Source organism: Rhamphochromis longiceps, linkage group LG18 (genome assembly GCF_057381845.1).
Source record: "Rhamphochromis longiceps isolate RC_006_pf linkage group LG18, R_longiceps_female_GT1.1, whole genome shotgun sequence".
Taxonomy (NCBI): Eukaryota; Metazoa; Chordata; class Actinopteri; order Cichliformes; family Cichlidae; genus Rhamphochromis; species Rhamphochromis longiceps.
Window position 1 is genome coordinate 28,241,325 of NC_140574.1, and position 23,343 is coordinate 28,264,667.

Genomic DNA, 23,343 nt, shown 5'->3' on the forward strand with positions numbered 1-23,343 from the left:
AATCTAATCCGGCTAACCTACTTTGCGAGGTACGAAGAACGGACCCCTGGCCTCACGTTGACACTGAATCTTTGCTTGTTCAAAAACAACCCGGCCCTTTGTCCTCACAGGACCTGAGGATAAATAAAGACACCCACTTTGGAAGATGAGAGGAGTTCTCCACACACTAACCAGCACATGCCGAACGCTCTCGTAAAAAAAAACGGACAATGCTGAAAGGAAGGATTCAGATGCTCTTTGCTTTAAATTGTAAATCTTTTTATTGGGACATGAGTCACAGTTAGACAAGGAGAGTGAGAACCTCTTACTAATAGCCTATAAGAGACAATAAAACATGAGCTTGAGGGTAAAAGGCTATAAAGAAGTATTTATGTAGACTACTTAAAATAAGAGGCAGTTGAGTTGGAGTTTTAGGGATATTTTTTTAAAGACTCTTGAAAAAAAATCTCAAAAATACAGCTATGACTCTTTATTTCACATTACTTGAAATATCTGTAAAAGAAAAAAATTGTGGGCTTGACAAAATAGCATCGAATTTGCATATTTAAACTAATAACCAGGATAATTGAAAGCACTTTAAATAATATTAATCAATAGGAAAGTTTTCTGATGTTACCTATCAAACCTTTGTTTTTTGTTTTTTTTAAACCGCTAAATTATTTTTACAAAAGTACAAATGTATGGAGTGCAGAGAGATCTGTTTATGCAGCACTTACAGCCTGACTTGTAAGAATATGAAAACAACTGTGCAGAAAATGTACTATTTTCATCTACTTATGGTGATCTCTGTTTGGTTTTTTTTATCCTGTTTACTTGTTGCATCCCCTGATTTATGCAATATTTTTCACTTGACATTATTTATAATTTATAAAGCGCTTTGAGTGCTCAGAGTAGAAAAGCGCTATATAAGAACCAGTCCATTTACCATCACTTGTGAGATTGTGATATTACTTAAACAAGTAATTTCATTGTTTCCCTAATTATTCAAAGGTAGAGTTAACAAGTCATGCCACTTATCATTTAATTTATTATCACCACCCAAGCTCTGCCACCTCCTAACTGTCAGTTCCTTCCCTCAACCTCAATCTGTGTGAGTCCTGGTAGTGGTACCGTGGGGTAAACTGTGAAAGCAAGCCAAGTAAGCACAACATTCATCTAAGTCAATTTGGAAATGAGCAGGAGTGTGTTCTTTGTGGTATCTAACCAACTGTGATCAGGGGACTGCATATGCGAAAACCCTCCTCACATGCCCATTAGAAAATAAGCTGGCAACCTCCTGACAGCAAGAACAAGAACTCCTTTATTTATTGTGTTTGGCTCAACATGAGAAGGTCACAAAGAAACAAAACGGAGTGTTCAATGACTTAAAAGTGATAAAGCCTAACATGTGTGATACAGTGTAGAAATATTCCCTTTGTATATGTTTCTCCTGTAATGGGTTTAAATTGTATTTTATGGTTCATTGTTTTTTAATGGCTAATTTAACTTCGGCCCAAGAGCTGGGAAAGGAAGGGAAGTCTAAAGTCCAGTCACGGTAAAAAAAAAAAACAAACAAACAAACAAATGATTTTTTTTTCTGCCAGTTTGAACAAAAACTAAGCCAAAATGCAACATTAGTGTGTAAAAAAACACAATTCATGAGTCTTTTTCAGTCATTCCGTTCTAGATTTACAGCTGTTTTCAAACTCATTTAACTGTGGCAAGACCAAAATTGGGCTAAGCTTTGGCCGTTAAACAGACGGCCTCACATTTGACCCTAGAACACTTTGGTATACCGAGCAGTTCATGGTCGACTCAGTGACTGCAAGATGTCCAAGTTCTGTAGCTGCAAAAGAAACCCAAATCATCAGCCCTCCACCACCGTGCTTGACAGATGGTATGAGGTGCTTGTGCTGATATGCTATGTTTGGTTTTCACAAAACATGCCACTGTGCATTGTGGCCAAATATCCACTTTGGCCTCATCTGTCCAAAGTAAATTGTTCTACAAGTTTTGTGTTTTTATTCAAATGTAACACTTTTTTAGAGGCTTTCTCTCTGCAACCTTTCCAAACAAGAATTTTGTCATGAACTTTAACATTCAGCATACCAACTAAGGATATGTGAAAGTGAGTGTATTTTCTATTTACCATGGTCCCTCTAACATCTTAAAAATTGAGACTTATCCAATAATTGTCAGTTACCGTGTTCACTTCACACAGGGTATCACTCAATCAATATTTAACCAGATCGGGGGTTTTTTGGGTTTTTTTTTTTAGAAATTAATAAAGAAGTGGAGGAGTGACATAACATGTTTATCCTTGTTAAAGAGAAAAAGCAAAAACAGCCGGTGCAAATGGGCTGATATCAGCATAGGATGGAGGGTTTGGGTGGGAGCGACACACAGATGCACATAACTGATAAGTAGCTACTTAAACAGACAAATTTAAAAAATAATAGGTTCAACCACTAAAACTGGAGCACAAGCTTCTCACACGGTCTGTGCCTTACAGCAAGTCACATTACTTACCATATAATTACATGTAATTACATGAAAATGCTCCGAAAGCCACAAACACCATAAACAAGGTCAAGAAGTCATGTTGAGTGACTCGTGTAAGTGGAAGTAAGGCCTAGTATGTCTATCAACAAAAACATGTCAATCAAAGCAGCCACACCTTCAACTTTATCCTTTAACAAAATCCAAACGGCTGAGCCACAAAAAATTATGAAAGGGGTACAATATCAGAACTAAATACTTTTTGTATATTTGTACATGTCAATGTGGAACAACTTGCTTTAGGTCTCATGTGGCCACTCCAGGAACTCTGGGAATTTTTCACAGATGGAAGTTGGCCCATGGTGGCAATATCAAGACTGGTATCAAAAGGTGTCATACAGACAGTGGTTTTATAAGACTACTAGCAACATCTTTATCTCATCTTTACCCTCAACCCATCAGGATGGTGTTTAAATGTGACAAAATTTAACTTAAAACATAGAACTACTGATCTTAAAGTTCAAACTGATATTAAAATACTTTGTTTTGGACACTAAATTACTTTATTATGTGTAAACGTGTGTGGCAGTTCTCAACAAATTTCACTGGTGAAAGTTTGAGACTCATGGAACCATTTTTTGGAGTTTGTGTGCAGACTCTTAGCTGTCTGATAGTATGACAGGAATATAACTGTTGGGGACATATATTAAATGAAATACCTTCATGTCAGATATTGATAACTTGCACAGTTAGAGGAGAAATCGTTTAAACAGGCCAGATAAAACTGTGATGGTGAACCTCTGTAGGAATCCTAATGAATGTATTTTTTATTGTGAGACATAAACTACCACAAAACCACAGCGTGAACAGTTCACTCCTGTGAACTGATTTTACCACGTTTCTTTCATTAATGCTGGTGCACTTTGATGAATAACGTGAACATCCTGCCTATCTTCCCTCACTCCCTCCTCTAAATAAAAAGAGGAGGGGTTGGGGGTTGCGGGGTGTGGAGGAGTGGGGCAGGGATCAACCCTGCAGACTCTTGAGTGTACACCCAGACTCAGCGCAGTACTGGAGAGGAGAGCACAAGTAGAACTGCTGACTGGAGCCACTGAGTCACACAACTGTAAGTTTTTTCATTAACTTTGGCCCCAGTGACAGAGAGGACTGCTGCTGTTGGAGATGACTGAACTGTCACTGTTGGAACAATATTCCTCTGCTTTAGGAAATGTTCTCTGTTCTGAGAGCCTGAGAGTTACTGAGGAACTTTAAACTAAGAGACGCAGATATCGGAGAATTCCCACTTCAGAGTTTGGTAAGTAAGAACTTTAACAAGAGCAACTGGAGAGCATTAACTGACTCATTTAGGGACTGTGTTAAATTAACTGTTTAATCAATAAAAAGGGGGAAACCTACAGCCTTAGTGTATTTATGTCTTCTTTCACTCATCCGTTGTTAATTGAATAATCTAACAGTTGTATTTTCCTTGTTCAGGGTAGGAATTCTAAAAACAGCCTTGTAATTTACCCCTGAACATTTAGTACAATGATGCACAAACATCCACGAGAAGTGAAACTAACCAAAAGGCATTTTTGAATCTAAGGGGACGTTGACATCCTTCTACATTAGATACAAAGGTAAGCTGAAATAAAAACTCTCTCTCTCTCTCTCTCTCTCTCAAAAAAAAAAAAAAAAATGGAAATAAAAATGATCCTTTAGCCAAAGTTAAAATGTGGTGTGGCCCCACTGGTAGGGTGCAGAGCCCCTGAAGTTGGGGTGCCAGATGAAAAATATGAAGTAAAAATGATTTGAATTATTAATTCATCAAGGGGTTGTTTTTTTTTTAGGGGGAATTTAAAAAAAACCACACACACACAAATTTTTTAAAATTAATTTCTGATCAAAGAAAAACTTGAGGGGTGTGGAGTGCAAACTGTTTTCAGCTTCTGAATGCCAAAAAAAAAGTCTAAGAACTGCTGCTGTAGTTCAACACCAGGCCTGTTCACAGTGTTTCTAATCTGTGTTCCAGGAGCTCTAAAGAAGATCAGCTGCAGGCTGTTTCTTGAATAAAATCCACAGTCAAAATCAAAGGATGAGGACTCATCTCCTCTGCTTGGAGTTACTCGCTTTGGCAGTCCACATACTTGTGGCCAGTGGACAGCTGGAGCCAAAGAAACAAGTGCCCCAGGAGCCTCTCACCGTTACCCAGAAACAAGGGCTCGTGGAACGAGATGTGCAGGGTGCGGTGCGGCCCAACAGCACCATGCCCCGCCGCCGCCTGCCACCCATGTGCACTGGACCCACAGAAATCCGAGACACTTTCAAGTACATCAACACAGTGGTGTCCTGCCTGGTTTTCGTTGTCGGTATTATTGGGAATTCCACTCTTCTGAGGATCATCTATAAGAATAAGTGTATGCATAACGGGCCAAATATACTGATCGGCAGCCTGGCACTTGGAGACCTGCTACATATCATCATCGCCATTCCCATTAATGTTTATAAGGTGAGAAAAACTGCAGAATAGCATAGGAACAGTACTTAAGTCATAGGAAAGCATGAGCTGCTTAACATTATTTTTACTTAACTATAACTTTGTGAGGTCATGCACAAATATTTAGCTACATCCCAGACAAGTACTCAAATATTCCTATTAAACTCGTGAGCACACATACACACACATGCTTGTAAAAGCAGGCTTCCACATAATTTTCAAAATGTTATTACCTTACTGGATTCTGAGCCCCTCCATATCCCCTTATGTCTCTGGTATGTTTTAATCTGTTGGGCTCCTTTTGTGTGAGTGAGTGAGTGAGTGAGTGAGTGAGTGAGAGAGAGAGACAGAACCAAGAGCGTCTGTATATTTGGGTAAGGGGGCAAGCATGTTAAAACAACTGGTCACAGCCGCATACCATAGCAATGACAGGACAGACGGGGTGGTACGGAGAGAAACATGTTCACATCTGATTTTAATAGGTTTTCAATCACATTCCAGACACCCATCCAAAGACAGCATGAAAGGTTCCATATCTTTCATGCTTAGCAGAGTTTTCTTCTTCTCTGCGAGTGTTCTCACTAGGTCACATTGCCTAGAGTTTAAACCGAGGCAAACAGGACTCGTGGTTTTAAGGAAAAGACCAAAATGTTAAACCTGGCAAGAAAAGAACGATAAGTTCAGGTTCACACATGCCTGGCCTGCACTGGATGCCTGAGGCTGAGTAAAAATGGGGGATAGTAAATTTGCTTCCTTTCCTACCATGGTTTAAGTCTGTCATCAACTCTTTCTCTCTCTATACAGCTCCTGGCGGAGGATTGGCCATTCGGGGTGACTCTGTGCAAGCTGGTGCCATTTGTGCAGAAATCCTCAGTGGGGATTACAGTGCTGAGTCTGTGTGCGTTGAGTATTGACAGGTAAGCATGAAGCCATGGCAAATGAACAACAATCTTTGCTTTTTTGTTTTTTCAATGCTGCAACTGCAATTAAAAAGCAGTGACTTTTTATCCTCACTTTTTCTCTTGTTCCCACTGGCTGCTGTCTACTTTGATGCATTAGTAAACTGACATTTTGTTAATGCCATTATTGAACGGTGAACATAAAAAAGGGCTCAAATAAACCAAAACAAAAAAAAAGTGTATGAAAGACACCTTGGTGATAAATCCACAATTTTTCTTTTAAATTGCAAAAACAAAGGAATTAAAACAGTAACTTATGTCACACTGTATCGCAGTCACCATGGCGATGGTTTCTGGACTACTGTTTGGAAGCCTCAGGTTTAGCATTTTTGCCATTACAAGTAAGCAAGTTCATGTGAGCAAGCTGCAAACATATTTGTGTGTCATACAGATACAGACAGTGCTAAGCACAGACCTAATGGGTAGATCACTTAACTACACAGGAAGCCACTGTGTTTCTGTTAAAAATGCCAACACTAAAAATGTGGTTGAAAGACCCAGTTTAGTGGTGGACCTACCTGAGGTAAGGCTAACAGGTAGCAAGTGGCTCTAGCTGCATGAGTCATGCACTTCTAATGCAAAACTTTAAGAATAAATACATTTTAAACAGATGAGTTTTTATAATTGCTTTATTGTACAATGTAGTCACCATGTAAATATACCAGTGATAGCCATCTTATGAGCTGCCTCTCAATAAAAATACAACTAAGTACATTTCCCAAGCCATCAAACTCTTCCTTTAACTAACTGACTCCACATGTCACACATCTTCCAGGTATCGTGCCGTGGCCTCATGGAGCCGTATCAAAGGGATCGGAGTTCCAAAATGGATGGCTATCGAGATAGCGCTCATCTGGATAATATCCATCATCCTGGCTGTGCCAGAGGCGATAGCCTTCGACATGATCACCATGAACTACAAAGGAGAACATTTGAGGATCTGCTTGCTGCACCCCGTGCAGAAAACCGAATTCATGAGGGTGAGCTGTAACACACCGACTTTTAAAGGCCTGTGGTTCGCTGTGCAGAAAAATAGTACGTGTTGACATAGCTGTATGTCGTATAACACATACTTATATGGACAGAGACGCAGAGGTGAATGTGTACATGTGTGTGCATACGCTTATACGTACACTTAAAACCACAGGCACTCTTAATCAGACTGTGACAGCTTCCCCGCTAGATCGGGGTTAGGAAGAGTTCCCAGAAATGAAACACTGTCAAAAAGAAAAAAAGTCATGGATCATAAGAATTAGAACATCCCCCACTTGGGTGACAGAAAACACTACAGCGGTTGATTATGTGTAGCGTAATAGCTAATGGATTAATATAATGTATTTGCCATTACATTCGTCTATCTTCATGTAAAAAGAATAATACATTTATTCCCACTGGGGCCTTATGATAAATTGATTTGTAAAACCATGTCAACAGCAACTTGAAACACACCCTGGAGTCAACCCGGTCAGACCGTGGTTACACACCATTAAAATCCATCTGCTTCTGACATACTTCACCTTTAACTAAAGATTTCCAGCACAGATGTTTGTGCCCAATCCAGTGCAGTCCTGCTATGTTCTCTGTGCAGTTTTATAAATCAGCAAAGGACTGGTGGCTGTTCAGTGTGTATTTCTGCCTGCCGTTGGCCTGCACTGCCATTTTCTACACCCTGATGACCTGTGAGATGCTGAGGAAGAAGAATGGCATGCAGATTGCGCTCAGCGACCACTTAAAACAGGTAAGATGGTGAAAACTCACTTTATTAGGCCTGTTTGTTGACGACATATTTAGTTGAGTTAAAGTGATATTTTTCCTAATGTAATAGGACGATAAACAGACAATGCTATTAAAGTAATGTTCTGCACTGTTTTCGGCCTAATTTGCAACTCCCATTTCCTACTGAATTCAATTTGATTCCTGATAACAAATGTTTTACATTTTGAGGGGAAAACATGTTTCCAATGATGCCTAATTCCTTTAAGGCTTAAGTTTCACCACAGCTACTTCTAGGGCTGAACGATTATGGAAAATAATCTAATTGCGATTTTTTGCCCCAATATTGCGATTGCGATGCGATATGCGATTATTTTTTAAGGTCTTTGTCTTCTGTATTATTAAACAAAGACAAGCAATACATCATATAGTATGGCCAATACTATATTACATTAATTTTAAACTGTTCTTTCCTGGAAGACAGACCTCTGTTATGATGACATGAGGTGATGCATGAATTGATGACTGACATTTTTATTTAACTTCTTCAATCACAACAGTATATTTGAACATACACAATAGTTTATTTTTAGCTTACAAACATCTGAGCATAAAGTGCTGACAAGGAACCCTGGTGTAAACATTAAAATGAAAGTCAGTACAATGTGCAGATTGCAGAAATATACATAAAAAAAATCAGTGGCTTTACCACACTCAGTTTTCGACATCTGTGAACTACTAGACAGTCATTCAATTAAAAAATAATATTAAATAAATAAAACTAATAAATAAAAAATACACACATCTTACTGATCTCTGCAGTCAGTAACATTACACATAAAGTGCAAACATAATAGCAATTGTATAAACACACACACAAACACGCCTTTAAAATTTAAAGGCGTGAAATTGGACGGTCTAGCCTTCTGATTAGCGTCACCGCTGTCTCGGTGGAGTTTAATAAACTCGGCCGTCTGCTTCTTGCTATCTAAAATATAACCAGACACTGGCGTAAATTCTCGACTGTCTCATACTTCTGTTTAATAAGTTTTCTGTTTGACGTTTAGTCAGCTGTGTGAAAACCAAGGAGGAACCCACCCGGGGGATTAATAAAGTTTTATTTTATCTAATCTAATAACTTTAATCTCAGCCAAACCGATTTACTCACGAACAAACAAAACACTGAAAAAAGCCCAACAATAACATTTTTAGGTTGTCTAAGTAGGGATGGGTATTGATAAGATTTTAACGATTCCGATTCCATTTTCGATTCTGTTTAACGATTCTATTCCTTATCGATTCTCTTATCGATTCTTTTTTTTTTTTTAAAAGGAGAACACTAAAGTCGATTAGCTTAGAACTTTGTTTTATATCTTCTCTTTGAACAAGATAGAAATTTAGGAGTAACATGGCCTTACAAACCCAACAGTGAGATCTTAAGAGATCCAGCCTACGGCTCTTCAATGGGGTGTCACAGGGTCCCCAGGAAAAACATTGTAAATGTAAAATAATAAAATAAATATTCTTCTGTAGCAATAACAAAGTTTAACATAAATTATTCTGTAGCAATTACACAAGAATATCCAGTAATGTCCCTGCCTACAATTAAACACATTCACTTACCAAAGTGAAATTGGGGGCATGTGCTGTGGCAAATGGGTGCAAGCCTTTGACCACAAACTGAGTCACTGCTCGGTGACATTCGTCTATCCAGGCCTGAAAGGAGACGCTACCGGTAGACTGCAGCGAGAACTGCCAGCATCTGAGCCAGACTCTGTCTGCCTCTCTCATCATGGTCACTAAATGCAACGCACAGTAATAGCAGGTTTTGTAATAAGGTAAATCGCGCTAACATAATATGCAATGCTAATTGATTAGTTACCTGCAGTATTAACGGGAGAGGACGTGGAAACGCTACCGCTGCTGCTGGGTTGAGCTTCGCTAGTCCGGAGCGGATCAAAAACACGACATTCGTTGAAAGCAATCGCGTGTTTTTTGAGCAAATGCTTTTGCATGTTCGTAGTGTTTCCTCCCTCTGATGAAATCTCTACTTTGCAAGTATTGCACGTTGCCCTGTTGTCATCCTTTCTCATAAGTTGTAACCAAACTTTTGAGCGTTTGCGCCGCTCAGGCGCCGTGTTTCCTACTGGGTAAAAGACGCTACTCAACGTGATGACGTCATTCGGGGCGACTGGAATCGATAAGGGAATCGTTTTTAAAAGTGGCAAACGATTCCAAGGAATTGAAACAGTGGGAACCGGTTCTCAACAAGAACCGGTTTTCGATACCCATCCCTATGTCTAAGTGACTTATATATCACGTTTAACCCGAGCAGCGAAACTCCGCGGTGATCTGAAAATGATGTGCCGGGAATTGTGCCGTTCTCGGCCGCATCAGTAACCCTCGAGCTCCCGGCTAGCTGTCGAGCTGGTGGGTAGCAGACGCCTCTGAAAACGTCGAAGCACTTTTGCAAATATGGGATATCTTGATAAACCGAGCAGATATTTGATGTTTACACAACTACTTTCTCGCCTGAAAATATGTTAAAAGTTTATTTTGTGACCCAGAAAGATTAGTATGAGTAATTTTAAAACTTAGTAGCGGCCGCCATTGCTGGAAACTGGAGTTTGGCTGGGCCGCGCTATGAATTCTGGGATATGGTAGTAATTTGGACTGCCTTATAATCGCAGTATAATCGCAGCCTTTGTGGTTAGAAAATTGCACTTGATCATGTCGCGATATTATCGCAAATGCGATATATCGTTCAGCCCTAGCTACTTCGGTGCCAAACTGTAATTTATGTGTTTTTGTGTGTGTTCAGCGGAGGGAGGTGGCGAAGACAGTGTTTTGTCTGGTTTTAGTCTTTGCTCTGTGCTGGCTGCCTCTCCACCTCAGCCGTATCCTGAAGCTCACCATCTATGATGAAAAGGATCCAAACCGGTGTGAATTGCTCAGGTATGGAGGGGAAGTCATGATAATTTAGTAGATAAAAAAACTTGCCTCGAAGACAGTGTGAAGTGGAAGACTAATATACCACTGTGATATATTTTAGTTTCTTTTTGGTGTTGGACTACATTGGCATCAACATGGCATCTGTCAACTCCTGTATCAACCCCATCGCCCTCTACATGGTCAGCAAGCGCTTCAAGAACTGCTTCAGGGTAAAGTGTAACTCACTCAAAAAAGGCTTTACTTTTTGGTTATTGTGCTAATGTATTTTGTTTATTGGTGTTAAACTGCACCCACACAGGAAGTGATTCACATTGACTTCCGAAATGTGAAGTGACTAAAGGCAAAAAAGATTCTGGTACCTCAAAGTAGGCAGGTCCCGAAATAAAATATTCTCAACATAGAGACAAGCAACTGAAGCAACTACCAATGAGTGTGCAGAGCCCCTTTTCCAGTAGTACCTACTCAGATGGACTCAACTTGGAACACCTGGTTTTCCATTACAATCTAGTACCATGGTCATCATTATAGCAACGCGGCCGAGCCTCCCATAACACGAACGCTACAACAAAGGCGGACACCGAGGCAACAATATACCTGCTGCTCGATCTGTGGCTTTTCGTCAGACTCGTGGGAGTTGCTTTCTGTAACCAATTCCCTCGATGTCGGATATCAAAAATGGCAGTTTTGATTTCTGTGAACGAGACTCTCTCAGAACTGACCAGCCATTCGGTGGCATGCAGTCTGACAATGTCACATTTTAGTACATGGTCAGATTGCTTTGAACTCCATCTGAGCAGGTACCATTTTAGTACCTGATACCAGGTACTATCACTTAATGGAAAACCCTGAAAAAACCTGATCTGAGTAGGTACAAATGGAAAAGGAGCTTAGGATACCAGTGATCACTACATCCTAGCCAATCGACCATCAGCTCGAAAGCAATGCACAATGAACTAATCGCTCCCCGTGTGGACACAGATTTTTGTCTTTACAACACAAAATTAAGCCATCTGTTAGGCTACGTTCACACTGCAGGCAAAAGCGCATCAAATCCAATTTTTTTTGACCCTATATCCATATCCGATCATGGTATGACAGTGTGAACGGCACAAATCCGATATTTTCAAATCCAACCTGGGTCACTTTCGTATGTGGTACTGAACCCGATACATATCCGATGTTTTAGAAAACGACTGCTGTTTGAATGGTCAAGTCGCATTAAATCCGTCTTTTACGTCACTGACACGAGACAGACGCCAATTATCAGCTCCCGAGAAGCACCCGATAAGACATCGCAAACGCTTCCTGGCCATCCAGCGTAGATGTTAGTGAAACTGTTGGGAAGAAAACGTTGGAGAAACGTGAATATTTTATTTATACTGTATAATCTGCAGATTCTGACAGAAATCTGCAACTATCCTTTGAAGCACCGCTCCTCTCTAAAACAACAATAAGGATAATTATTAGGTTATTTTTACATTATTATGTAAATAACAAAAAAACTTAAAGCAAAAATTGGGAAACGTAAAGTCCGAAGTCTTTATATTAAGGGCCATCAGTCAAACAATACTGTTTGGTCTGGGTCTAAACAGAGCGCGTTGTGTGTGACGTCTTCTTTTGCACATGTGGGCCGCTTTGAGGGTTCACACCAGAGCGCATTTGCTGTCGCATTTTATTTGTAGTGTGAAAAAGCAAACAAAAAATCGGATTTGATCAAAAAATCGGAATTGAGCATTAAGACCTGCAGTGTGAACGTAGCCTTAGTTAAGTGATGACATATCACTCATAGTCATTTTTGGCCTCTTCTTACTGCTATATGATGCTGTTTGTCTCAGCCCACCAGATATCCTCAGTATGAACTTTTACTGAAAATAGTTTAATCCTCATGCTACATCTTTACAGTAGTATTGTATTTATTTTAGCTTAACCATAGCTCTAAGGCTAGCCACCAGATAGCACACTATTATATATCAACTAACCCAACTTCACAAACCCTCTGAATGATGTTCATGTTTATTTTTCTGCTTTTGTTTACTTCCAATGTTATACAGGTGTGTGTTTTTAATTTTTTGTTTTTTCAGAAAAAAATTCATTCAGAAAATGTTATTTCATATTTAAGTGGAAACCTGCTCTGCCTAACCTTCCACTAGAAGGATGGCTACACTGATCATTTTATTGGAGATGAAAGAGCATTTAGTGATTTTAACTCTCAGTGACGCCTCAGTGTTTGGTCCCAGAAATTTTTCTTAACTTTTACTAACTTGGACTATTTCTAGACAAGGCTTACATTTCTGTGCCAAGCTAACTAGCTGCTGGCTTTAGCTCTACCATAAAGAAAGTAGTAGTGATACAACAAAAAGAGAATAAGCTTATTTCTTACAGTGATGAAATATTTCTAAGGCTGCAACAAAAAAAGGCTGTAAGAATCAGTCACTATTTTGTCAAAGTGCGAACAGTGTTCACACTCTTCCTCTTTTCTCGCAGCCTAAGCCTCACAGTTTCTTTTCTTCTTTAGTCCTGTCTGTGCTCCTGGTGCGTAACGACAGAGATGTTAATGGACGAAAAGCAGTCGTGCATGAAGCTTAAAGTCAGCGACCGAGGCTCCGAACAGAGCAACTCTCGCATGACCAACAAGTCCTCGACAGCCTGAGGAGAGGCCCAGAAGTGAGAAACAACCAAAAAACATCGAAGTATGCCTGCGTAAATGAGGACAGGGACCCATTTGTTTTTATCTACAGCATAATATGAAATGTCCTTAAACTCTTCTATTACATACCGCCGGAAATCAGCTCTCACTGCAACTCAATCTAACCTGAAACTTTTAGCACTTATCATGGAGTGCCACACTCATTCTGTCCAAGAATGAAGTGTCAGCACACCTCCAAAGCTGCACTCTTGGATAGGAAGTATCAAATTTATACAGGCATGAATAACATTAAAAATGGAGAACTGAACAGGAGCAAAGTTCAACTATGTTGTGTAAAATTGGGGGTTAAGGGTTGATAAGCTAAGACAGCTTGCCAGGCTTGCAGCCTGGATAGTGTATGCATTGTAGTGTATTTGTTACATACTTCAGCATCTTGTAAAACAGCCATTTGGGGATTTTGCATGTTTTTTCTGTAAAAAAAATGAATGTACATGAGCATTTTACATGCTTTTGCATACTTGTTAATGCTTTGAAATTTATTTTCTTTGTGTATTCTCACTAGCAACAAAACTACTGACGCTGTGTGACTTCAGCTGTGATACCGTCAGCTATTGTATCATATTGTTCCATACTTGGCCTGTTCCTGAGGCTTTATGCATTTTGTCATTATATTAGTGCCTGATTATCTTAATTTGACTCCTTACCTTTGATGTAGGGTTTCTTTTTTCAATAAATATAACACATAAAATCATGACTATATTACAAAAAGAAAACAGTAAATTATTTTTATATTAATTTTTAAAGATTTCTTTTTAGGTCTGTCTGCTGTTGGCTTAAGTGTATGGTGTATTCTGTGTTTGTGGGAGTGTGTGTGTGTTAGTGTATGTGGGAGGGTGTTTGAGCATGTGGCCTCGATTTAAGTGTGACAGCAGGCAGCATCATGTGATGGCGAGTGCCAACACAGAACATTACTGTGATCTCTCTGTTTTTCTCCCCACTTCTTTGCCCCAAACACACACACACATTTCTGACCTGGGAATGTTGCTTGAGGCTAAACCAGTGTCACGCATGTCACATTAGCTGTCAAAGAAGCTCTCTGTCCTCTGATCTCTCACCACCCTTCCTTGTTTCATTTCTTTATCCACTCTCCTTGCCATCACTGTCTTTTTTATGTCTGTTTTTCTCATCTTTTTTACTACTTCTTTGTCCTCTCCCTTACTTTTTACTTCCTTATCTCTGCACATTCCTGTTTCGTCTCTCTGCCATAACCTTTCTGCCTTTGTTCCTCCAGCAAGTCTTCAAACAATCCAGTGTGGTTTGACATCAAATCAAACCCACCACTCCTGTAACTAGCCCTAACTGAACATAATCACATTCAGTACATTCCTCTCTGAATTACTTTTTTATCTGTTTCAAACAGAGGGTAAACTGATTTATCTGGTTTTGGATAATGCTGGCCCTCTTACTGGTGTGATTGATCACCTCCTAGATCAGTGCTACATAAAAAAATAAATAATTAAATAATCTGCTACACAACTTGGCTAACAGAGCGAATTTTGTTCAGTGAGCTACTTATCCAATATTCTATAATCAAACCACAAAAGTACTGTTTAAAATCAACTCATTTATTGACCCAGGCAAGTTTATTTTGGTAGTTCAAGAACACTCTTAGAAGGGATGTGTTAAAATTGACACATCATGTGTTAAATTTTAACACATGTGCTGCATCAGATTAGGGACAACACATGATGTGTCAGTTTTAACACAATTAATGTGTCTGCTCCTTTAACACATCTTCTGTGTTAAAAAATGTAAACACAAAGATGTGTTATTTTGACACAAAGATGTGTTAAAATGTGTACATTTCAATTTTTTTTTAAAAAGGAGAAAAAAGATGGGTATATATTATACACTTATTGAATTCCATTTTTTATTTGGCATATTATAAATCATTACAAACTGAATGAACAACAACTGTCAGAATCTTTTCAATTAAAATGTTTTAAATTCAATTTTAGCCAAAGCTATATCACAATTTTTACTTTACAAAATCAAACAAAATTCATATCTGACTAGCTTTCTATCTCTCTAGATCATTAAAATGTCAAAAAAAATTGAAAAAAGGGCAATCATATATATGATTGCCCTTTTTTCAATTTTTCAATTTTTTCAATATATATATATAATGTTCTGATATAATCCAGACAATACATGAATTAAAATTTTTAAAGGTAACAATTGTCATCTTCAACAAATTGTCAACATTTAACAAATGTGCAGTTGCATGCAAACAGAAAAACATACATTTTGGCGAATATAGCATCCAGGTTATACAATTTTGTACCTTGGGTTTAAATACAAAAATCAAAAATTTCAGCCAATCAGTTCATATTGTCTGACCTTTCCACTGCATAGGCATAAAAATGGTCAGTCCTGATAAGCAGTGTATTTGACAAAGATGCCAAATGAGGTTTCTCACCTCTGTGAACAGAGACTCTCTACATTTTGGACAGGTGAACATTTTACTTGCATCCTTTAATCTGTGCAATCAGCTCCAGTACTTTGGTTTTCCTTTGGGTGGACAGCGGCAGGTCATAGACAAACTCAAAGAAGGTGAAGACGGAGCCAAGTGGTGCTGGATAGGACAAGTTACATACCCAGTACAGTTTGAAAAGCTTATCCACAGCACACGTCAGGCCATCATTCAGAGAAATGGTTACTCTGTCATTCTTAGCAACAATGATGTACTGCCTGGTTGCCCTCTTTAGATCACCGATGCATATCAGCTGGGGTTGGTGTGTTGTGGATGATGCTTCAGGATCACTGCAAAGCGATGCAATACTTGTTCCAGGCTTGGAGATGGGGGAAGATAAAGATAGTATTCAGTGAGGTGTAGACAAATGCTTTCCTCAGGTAAATACTAGGGGTGCAACGATATTCGTATCGATATTGAACCGTTCGATACAGTGCTTTCGGTTCGGTACGCATATGTATCGAACAATACAACATTTGTAATTTATTTTATCAATTTTCCTTCTGACGATGCTGTCTGTGTTGAGCGCTCAGTGAATCTGTGTTCGACTACTCCGCCTAGGCTGCACTGTCGAGCGCAGATTCACTGAGCGCTCAACACAGACAGCATAGTCAGAAGGAAGAGCGCAGGGCAAGCTAGTGAGACAGAAGTTAAGCTCTCCTTGCAAGATGGACCTCCCCCACTCTCATTCAGATCTGGCGTTTGGAATTATTTTGGTTTTCATGTGACGTATGACCCTGAAGGTAAGCGAGTCATGGACTAAAGTAAAACAGTATGTTGGATGTGCCATGCAATGCTCAATTACATTGGTGTGAACTAGTGTGTTAGCGCAGTTAGCTCGTTAATGTGTTGGCCGTCTAGCCCCATGCACGGAGCGATAGGCGGTAGCTCGTTAACGGAGATTTGCCGTGTTGTGGCGTTAAGGTCATTTCAACGAGATTAACCTGAAAGCACTAGTGGGAACACAACGAATATGACTGCACATTTACACCGACATCATCCTAGTGCAAAGACAAGTGGAAGCAGACAAAAAAAAGCAAGCATGCTACTAACTTTAGCCGAGTCATTTAGACAGCTGTTAGCACATGATTCTCCTTATGCTGCTTAGAATATAGCCCAGAAGAAGCGGATAGTATAGCTTTTATTTTGGAAAGAGCCATTTCTCTGTAATAAACTCTCTTTTCCAAAGATGAGTGATTCCTCAATCAGATACAGGGCTTGCAATATCGCTAGCCCGACGTCCCGGAGCTAGCGATTTTTTCAGTCGGGCTACCAAAATCTATCTCTTCCCTGCCCGTCGGGCTATTGTAGGAAAAATATATGTCAATGCTTTTGCATTCTTTCGGAAATGTAGCTGGGTAATTATGTCATTGGCATCGGTGAGCCACTGTCAATATGTGACATATTGAAGTCGCGTTTGAATTTGCGCTTGTTTTTTTGCTTTCACTTTGCAATCGTGCGAACTGTGTATAGAGAGCGACAGTACTGATCTGTGAGTGATGATAATTTGTGCACCAATTCCTCTGACATCGTCTTATTAATCGTTAGCTTACTATGCAAACATGACAAGTGAAATCTCCCGCAGCAAGCTTAAACATGTGAGAGGTTGATCGCGCAGAGAATCGCTGAGTTTTTGTGAGTGAGTGTGTAAAAGCATTTCAGTTCTGCTGAGCCAAATAAGACAGGTCAAGGTGAAGAAGTGACAGCCAAAGAAAAGCTTACCACAAAACGGAGAAGTTATGGCTCCTGAGGAAGAAAGGACAGAGGTATATGGGTAACAGCTGAGCAATTTTAACTGAGAAAAAAAGCTCTAATAAATAATTAGATAAAGGTTAAACGATACACAGTAAGTGGGAACAAGTGCAATTTACAGTATGTAGTGGAATTTACATTATTAAAATGCTAAATTTACTTACAAATCCTTCCCCCTGTCCTGCCACTTAAGGGTGGAAAAGTGGTGAGGATGCTTTTTGCTACAGTTAGCTTCTCTGCACTAAGAGGGTAACTGGAAAACAAAGGTAAACTTTTTTACTTCTGTGCACTTCAACATTTTTAAAGGAAAACATTCATTGCAAAATTTTAACAAAGTACAGTAAAGTGCGATACTTACTAACCACACCTCTCCACCAAATCCCCAATGCAAGTCTTCACAAGGAGCCTCCTCGATGGCACCGACAGGTTTCATACTCCTTAAGAATCTGTGGGGCTTTCCTGAGTGACTTCAGGGGTTGACTTTGTTCTTCTGTGGTAATGGTAGACTGTGTAAAGGCAACACCAGACACTTTACCTCTCTGCAATAATCTTCAAAGTCATGACAGCAAATTTCCACAGAGCATAAAAGCACGAGTTTACTCAAAAAGCTGCAGCAGAAGAAGGCGGTTTCTTAACTACGTGATTATAACGCAATGACTAAAAGAAATTCTGAATAATAAATAAATTGATTTTATCTTCTAGTTGCTACTTGGTGAATAAATCTGATCCTGACTAATAGTGATGTCTGATGTCTGTGGCACTGCTGACAATAAGAATTTTTTTTTTTTTACAAATTTCTTTCTCATCTATAAAAGTGGTTACAAGGACTTTGACAGATTCTAAGTTGTCATATGTGTGCTGAAAAAATGAAACACATGGCTAAATAAGTAAGATAATTTGCATAGTCAAGTTGCTGTTGTTTGGTTTTTTAAATAACACTGACTATTACTTCCTCAGAAGTTCTGCATAAAAAAGAAACTATATCAGAGCATGTTTCCAGCAATAAGCCTTAAAAAAGAATGTGCACATACTTTAGTTAATCATACTAGATGCAAAAACTGCTTTAACTGCTTGAAAAAATAATTATCTCCTCAATATGAGGTATATTTCATGTTAAAGTTACTCAGTCTTTATTCCTATTCTCTGCTAGTAAACGAATGGTCGCGGTGATAACTACATTTGCTATATTCAGAGCTAACGACAATATTGTCATTTTACTCAACACTGCTACGGTTAGGTGCTGACTCTGGCGTTGCTCATAGACAACATAATGCCTGTCGGAGCCGCTAGCCAACTACCACACTGGTTCTAAGAGCAATTTCTGAATACTCTAATACATAAATAAAGTAAATAGATAAATACATGAATAAAGTAATTCATAAAAATACTACCAAAACACATTAACTCTAATGGAGTATGGCACGAAATCCAAGAACTAATAATAAAATTAAGAGTAGGATATGTTAGCAAGACTGTTACATTAAGGTTAGCTAGGTATAGTTAAGCAGTAATTAACTTAAACTCTAAACTCCTATATTTTATATAAATTCACATTCTTCCAGAAACCCGGCATATTTTCAGTACATTAAGATAAACTGGTAAATGATACTTACTGTAAGGTCTGACAACATACTAGGCGACGTAACCTCCATCTTTGTCTCCTTTGTCTCATTGGCGCGAAAGATAGCGCCCCCTTCCCGCCGCCGGTATGTCATGTTGCTGGGCAGAATTTGTTTCAATTTTAAGCATGTGTGTTCTTACTCATTTCATTTTCTACTTTTGCTTCAATTGTATTCACATGTTACGGTCAAAATTAAGCCTGTTCTTTGTGGATACTTATGCTTATAGTATAGCCATGGCCATTAATTGGTATGCTATACATATTGAGAAATAAAAAATTAATCCTCTTTCAGAATTTTAGTACACCATACACCTTGGTCCACATTACATTATAAAATGTTTTATTTGTTGAAAGTAATGAGGAAAGGATTAAGGAAAACAAACAATAACTAAACATTTTATTTATTCAGTTAATATAGTTATAATACATTGTTAATCTACAATTTATTTCACTAAACACAGGGCTAGCATCAAATTACTGAGCTGCTAATTTTAGGTCCTGTTGTTAGATTCTGAAAATAACACACAAAATGTGTTAAACTGTGCAACACATCAAGTGTGTTAAGCGTTTTACACATTTTTTCAATGTTTACACATTTTCTTACACATGTTATGTTAAAATTTACACAAAATGTGTTAATAGTGTAACAACACATTTTTTGTGTCATTTTTTAACACATCCTTTCTAAGAGTGAAGCTGTAAGAAAAGCTGTAAATGTAGATTTATGTGTCAAATTAGAAGTAGTCTGGTACTGCCCAGTGGTAAAAGAATCCTTTCCACACATTTTTTTTACATTTGTACAAAAAGGGTTCTAAAAGGGTGTAGCTTTACAAAAGCCTATATGAATATCCCCTGGTGAGCTATAGCTTAATGTAATGTATTGCTTTTCTTTTTTAGCTGGTTGGCTTTTTACAAATTCTTCCAGCTTCTGGGGGTGGATGGGGGAATGAAGCTACTAAGTGCCGTAAATATAGTTCCAATACTCCTTACCTTGTACCATAATGTCGTGTGTGTGCGTGTGCGTGTGTGTGTGTGTGTGTGTGTCTATATATATTAGGGGTGCAACGATATTCGTATCGATATTGAACCGTTCGATACAGTGCTTTCGGTTCGGTACGCATATGTATCGAACAATACAATTTTTTTCAATTTTTTTTTTTCAATTTTTTTTTTTTTTTTTTTTTTTTTTTTGTGTCCCGTTTGGATCTATAGCCATCAGAATTGTTGTCTTGAGGCCAAGAAAGATGCCAAGAGGATTTATTTTAAGTGGATCATCATATTGGTCCATTTGATTGACCTTTATTATAATTATGAATTTATTTTATTTTCAGTTGCAAATGGGACAGACATGACTGTGGGATAGGACAGGGGCAAAGAATGAAAGAAAGAGGGGGAGAGAAAGAAAGAAAACCAAAGGGGAGAAAAAAAAAGAACAATACAAAATTTGTAATTTATTTTATCAACTTTCCTTCTGACGATGCTGTCTGTGTTGAGCGCTCAGTGAATCTGCATTTGACTACTCCGCCTAGGCTCGAGAGTGCAGCCTAGGCGGAGTAGTCGAACGCAGATTCACTGAGCACTCAACACAGACAGCATGGTCAGAAGGAAGAGCGCAGGGCAAGCTAGCGAGACAGAAGTGGACCTCCCCACCCTCATTCAGATCTGGCGTTTGGAATTATTTTGGTTTTCATGTGACGTATGACCCTGAAGGTAAGCGAGTCATGGACTAAAGTAAAACAGTATGTTGGATGTGCCATGCAATGCTCAATTACATGGGTGGGAGCTAGTGTGTTAGCGCAGTTAGCTCGTTAACGTGTTGGCCGTCTAGCCCCTCTGTATAGGGTAGCTCGTTAACGGAGATTTGCCGTGTTGTGGCGTTAAGGTTTTATCAACGAGATTAACCTGAAAGCACTAGTGGGAACACAACGAATATGACTGCACATTTACACCGACATCATCCTAGTGCAAAGACAAAAACAACAAGCATGCATGCTACAAACTTTAGCCGAGTCATTTAGACAGCTGTTAGCACATGATTCTCCTTATGGAGACCTGATATGTTTAATATGCTGCTGAGAATATAGCCCAGAAGAAGCGGATAGTATAGCTTTTATTTTGGAAAGAGACATTTCTCTGTAATAAACTCTCTTTTCCAAAGATGAGTGATTCCTCAATCAGATACAGGGCTCGCAATATCGCTAGCCCGACGTCCCGGGGCTATCTCTCCCCTGCCTGTCGGGCTATTGTAGGAAGGAAAAATATATGTCAATGCTTTTGCATTCTTTCAGAAATGTAGCTGGGTAATTATGTCATTGGGTGAGCCACTGTCAATATGTGACATATTGAAATCGTGTTTGAATTTGCGCTTGTTTTTTGCTTTCACTTTGCAATCGCGCGAACTGTGTATAGAGAGCGACAGAACTGATCTGTGAGTGATGATAATTTGTGCACCAATTCCTCTGACATCGTCTTATTAATTGTTAGCTTACTATGCAAACATGACAAGTGAAATCTCCCGCAGCTTAAACATGTGAGAGGTTGATCGCGCAGAGAATCGCTGAGCTTATGTGAGTGCGGCAGGATATATATTTCACTACGATGACCTGGATGACTGAGAACCTTCACAGACAGATATATATTTTAGTTCTGCTGAGCCAAATAAGACAGGTCAGGGTGAAGAAGTGACAGCCAAAGAAAAGCTTACCACAAAACGGAGAAGTTATGACAAATCAGACTATAAGGCAAAAAGAAAGTGCAGCTTTATGGTTTCATGGACAAAAGAATTTCTGTGGCTGCAATATGACGAGCTAAAAAACAACACGCACAAGGGTTAGGGTTAAATTTAAAAACTGTACTTTTGTGTTAAAATATATATTTATAATTTTAATAAATGACAAATTAAAAAGGCATGAACATTTTTTTTTGTATCGAAAAAATATCGAACCGTGACACCAAAGTATCGAACCGAACCGAACCGAACCGTGAATTTTGTGTATCGTTGCACCCCTAATATATATATATACATGTATATTACAGATGGGTAAATTTTTTAACTGGAGCCCTAAGTTATATGTAATCTAAGACCTGGCTATTTTAAAGGACTAACAGGTATAACGTTTTATAAGTTTTCCAAAATAACACACTAAGGAGTTGGCCATTTAGTTTTTTAACTTTCTCCAGTAATTTACCCAGAAACTTTTTGATTTAAGCCTGTTGTGCTCTAACCAAAATTAGCATTTTATTTAAAATACCTCGCTAACCAAGCTGCTAGCCACCAATAGAATTAGTTGATCATTTCCCACCATTTGCTCATCCAAATAAACATCAAGGAGGGGACAGTCAAAATAACAAACCTGACATACTCTACAACCAATCCAGTCTTTAAGTGATGACGTATGAACTCTGCTTCCAGGTCCAAACTACTCTACCTTTATTAAGGTGTTGTGTTTTTAACATGTTGTATTGTATCTTGTTCTATTTAATCTGAACACGCTCCTAAAAAAAGGCAGTGATCACTGTCAGCTCTTTCAGTTTTTATTATCACTATTCATTTTAAAGCTCAGTTTTAAAACCTTACGATGTAATTACAGTCCAGCCCATGCAGCAGTAAATTAATGACTAACCTTGTATTGTGGATGGTTTATCTCAGTTCTTATCCTGACTGAAGTTTGATCTGTTTACAGCATCCTAAAATGCAATTACATTTGTCCCTAACCCTCATGTTAACTTTTATCGAGTGGAAAAAAGCGTTCATCCTCCAGCTTCACTGTGCTAATGTGTTTTATTATGCTAACCATAGCTGTGTAGCTAGCCACCACATAGCACATCATCATAGCCCAACATCAGTAACCCCACAAATGTCACTGCTATTTAGTTTCCTGTCTTTATTTATGTTGGAAGTGATAGCAGAGCTGTACGTTTTAAATTTTTCAGAAATCCCTCAGTCAGAACATGGTATATCATGTTTAGGTAGAAACTATCGAGCTGTTTTCATGGATGCCTGAAAACTTAATTGTTACACCTGGTAGAGCAGCAACGCTGATCATTTTATTAATGATAAAATAATTTAGACAGTTTGTAGCTCTCAGTGATGCCACAGTGTTCGTTTGACTTTGGGACCTGAAGCGAAGTTTGGACCCGGAAACGGCTAATGACCTCAGACTTAAAGATGACATCATTAGCCGTAGATAGATG

At 38.8% G+C, this 23,343-nt stretch overlaps 1 protein-coding gene and 1 long non-coding RNA gene across 6 annotated transcripts; one reads left to right on the top strand and one right to left on the bottom strand.

Annotated features, from left to right (window-relative positions):
- The first annotated feature begins 3,480 nt into the window (after positions 1-3,480).
- Positions 3,481-13,995, top strand: LOC146648567 (endothelin receptor type B-like). Of its 5 annotated transcripts, none has more exons than XM_085388293.1 (10): positions 3,481-3,604; positions 3,704-3,793; positions 4,082-4,115; positions 4,508-4,984; positions 5,777-5,889; positions 6,707-6,911; positions 7,520-7,669; positions 10,466-10,599; positions 10,697-10,805; positions 13,112-13,995. In XM_085388293.1, exons 4-10 carry the CDS (start codon positions 4,571-4,573, stop codon positions 13,244-13,246), a joined length of 1,260 nt encoding a protein of 419 aa, XP_085244419.1. In that variant the 5' UTR covers positions 3,481-3,604; positions 3,704-3,793; positions 4,082-4,115; positions 4,508-4,570; the 3' UTR covers positions 13,247-13,995. The 5 variants fall into 5 exon arrangements, with proteins under 5 accessions (XP_085244419.1, XP_085244416.1, XP_085244418.1 ...); XM_085388290.1 differs by having other exon boundaries at positions 3,482-3,604; positions 3,973-4,115; XM_085388292.1 differs by having other exon boundaries at positions 3,482-3,604; positions 4,020-4,115.
- A 3,696-nt stretch (positions 13,996-17,691) lies between these two features.
- Positions 17,692-19,200, bottom strand: LOC146648568 (uncharacterized). Its single transcript, XR_014908636.1, has 3 exons — positions 19,142-19,200; positions 17,887-18,034; positions 17,692-17,781 (listed from the first exon to the last, which is right to left on the bottom strand). It is a non-coding gene; the product is annotated as an uncharacterized LOC146648568 (long non-coding RNA).
- Positions 19,201-23,343: the final 4,143 nt, after the last annotated feature.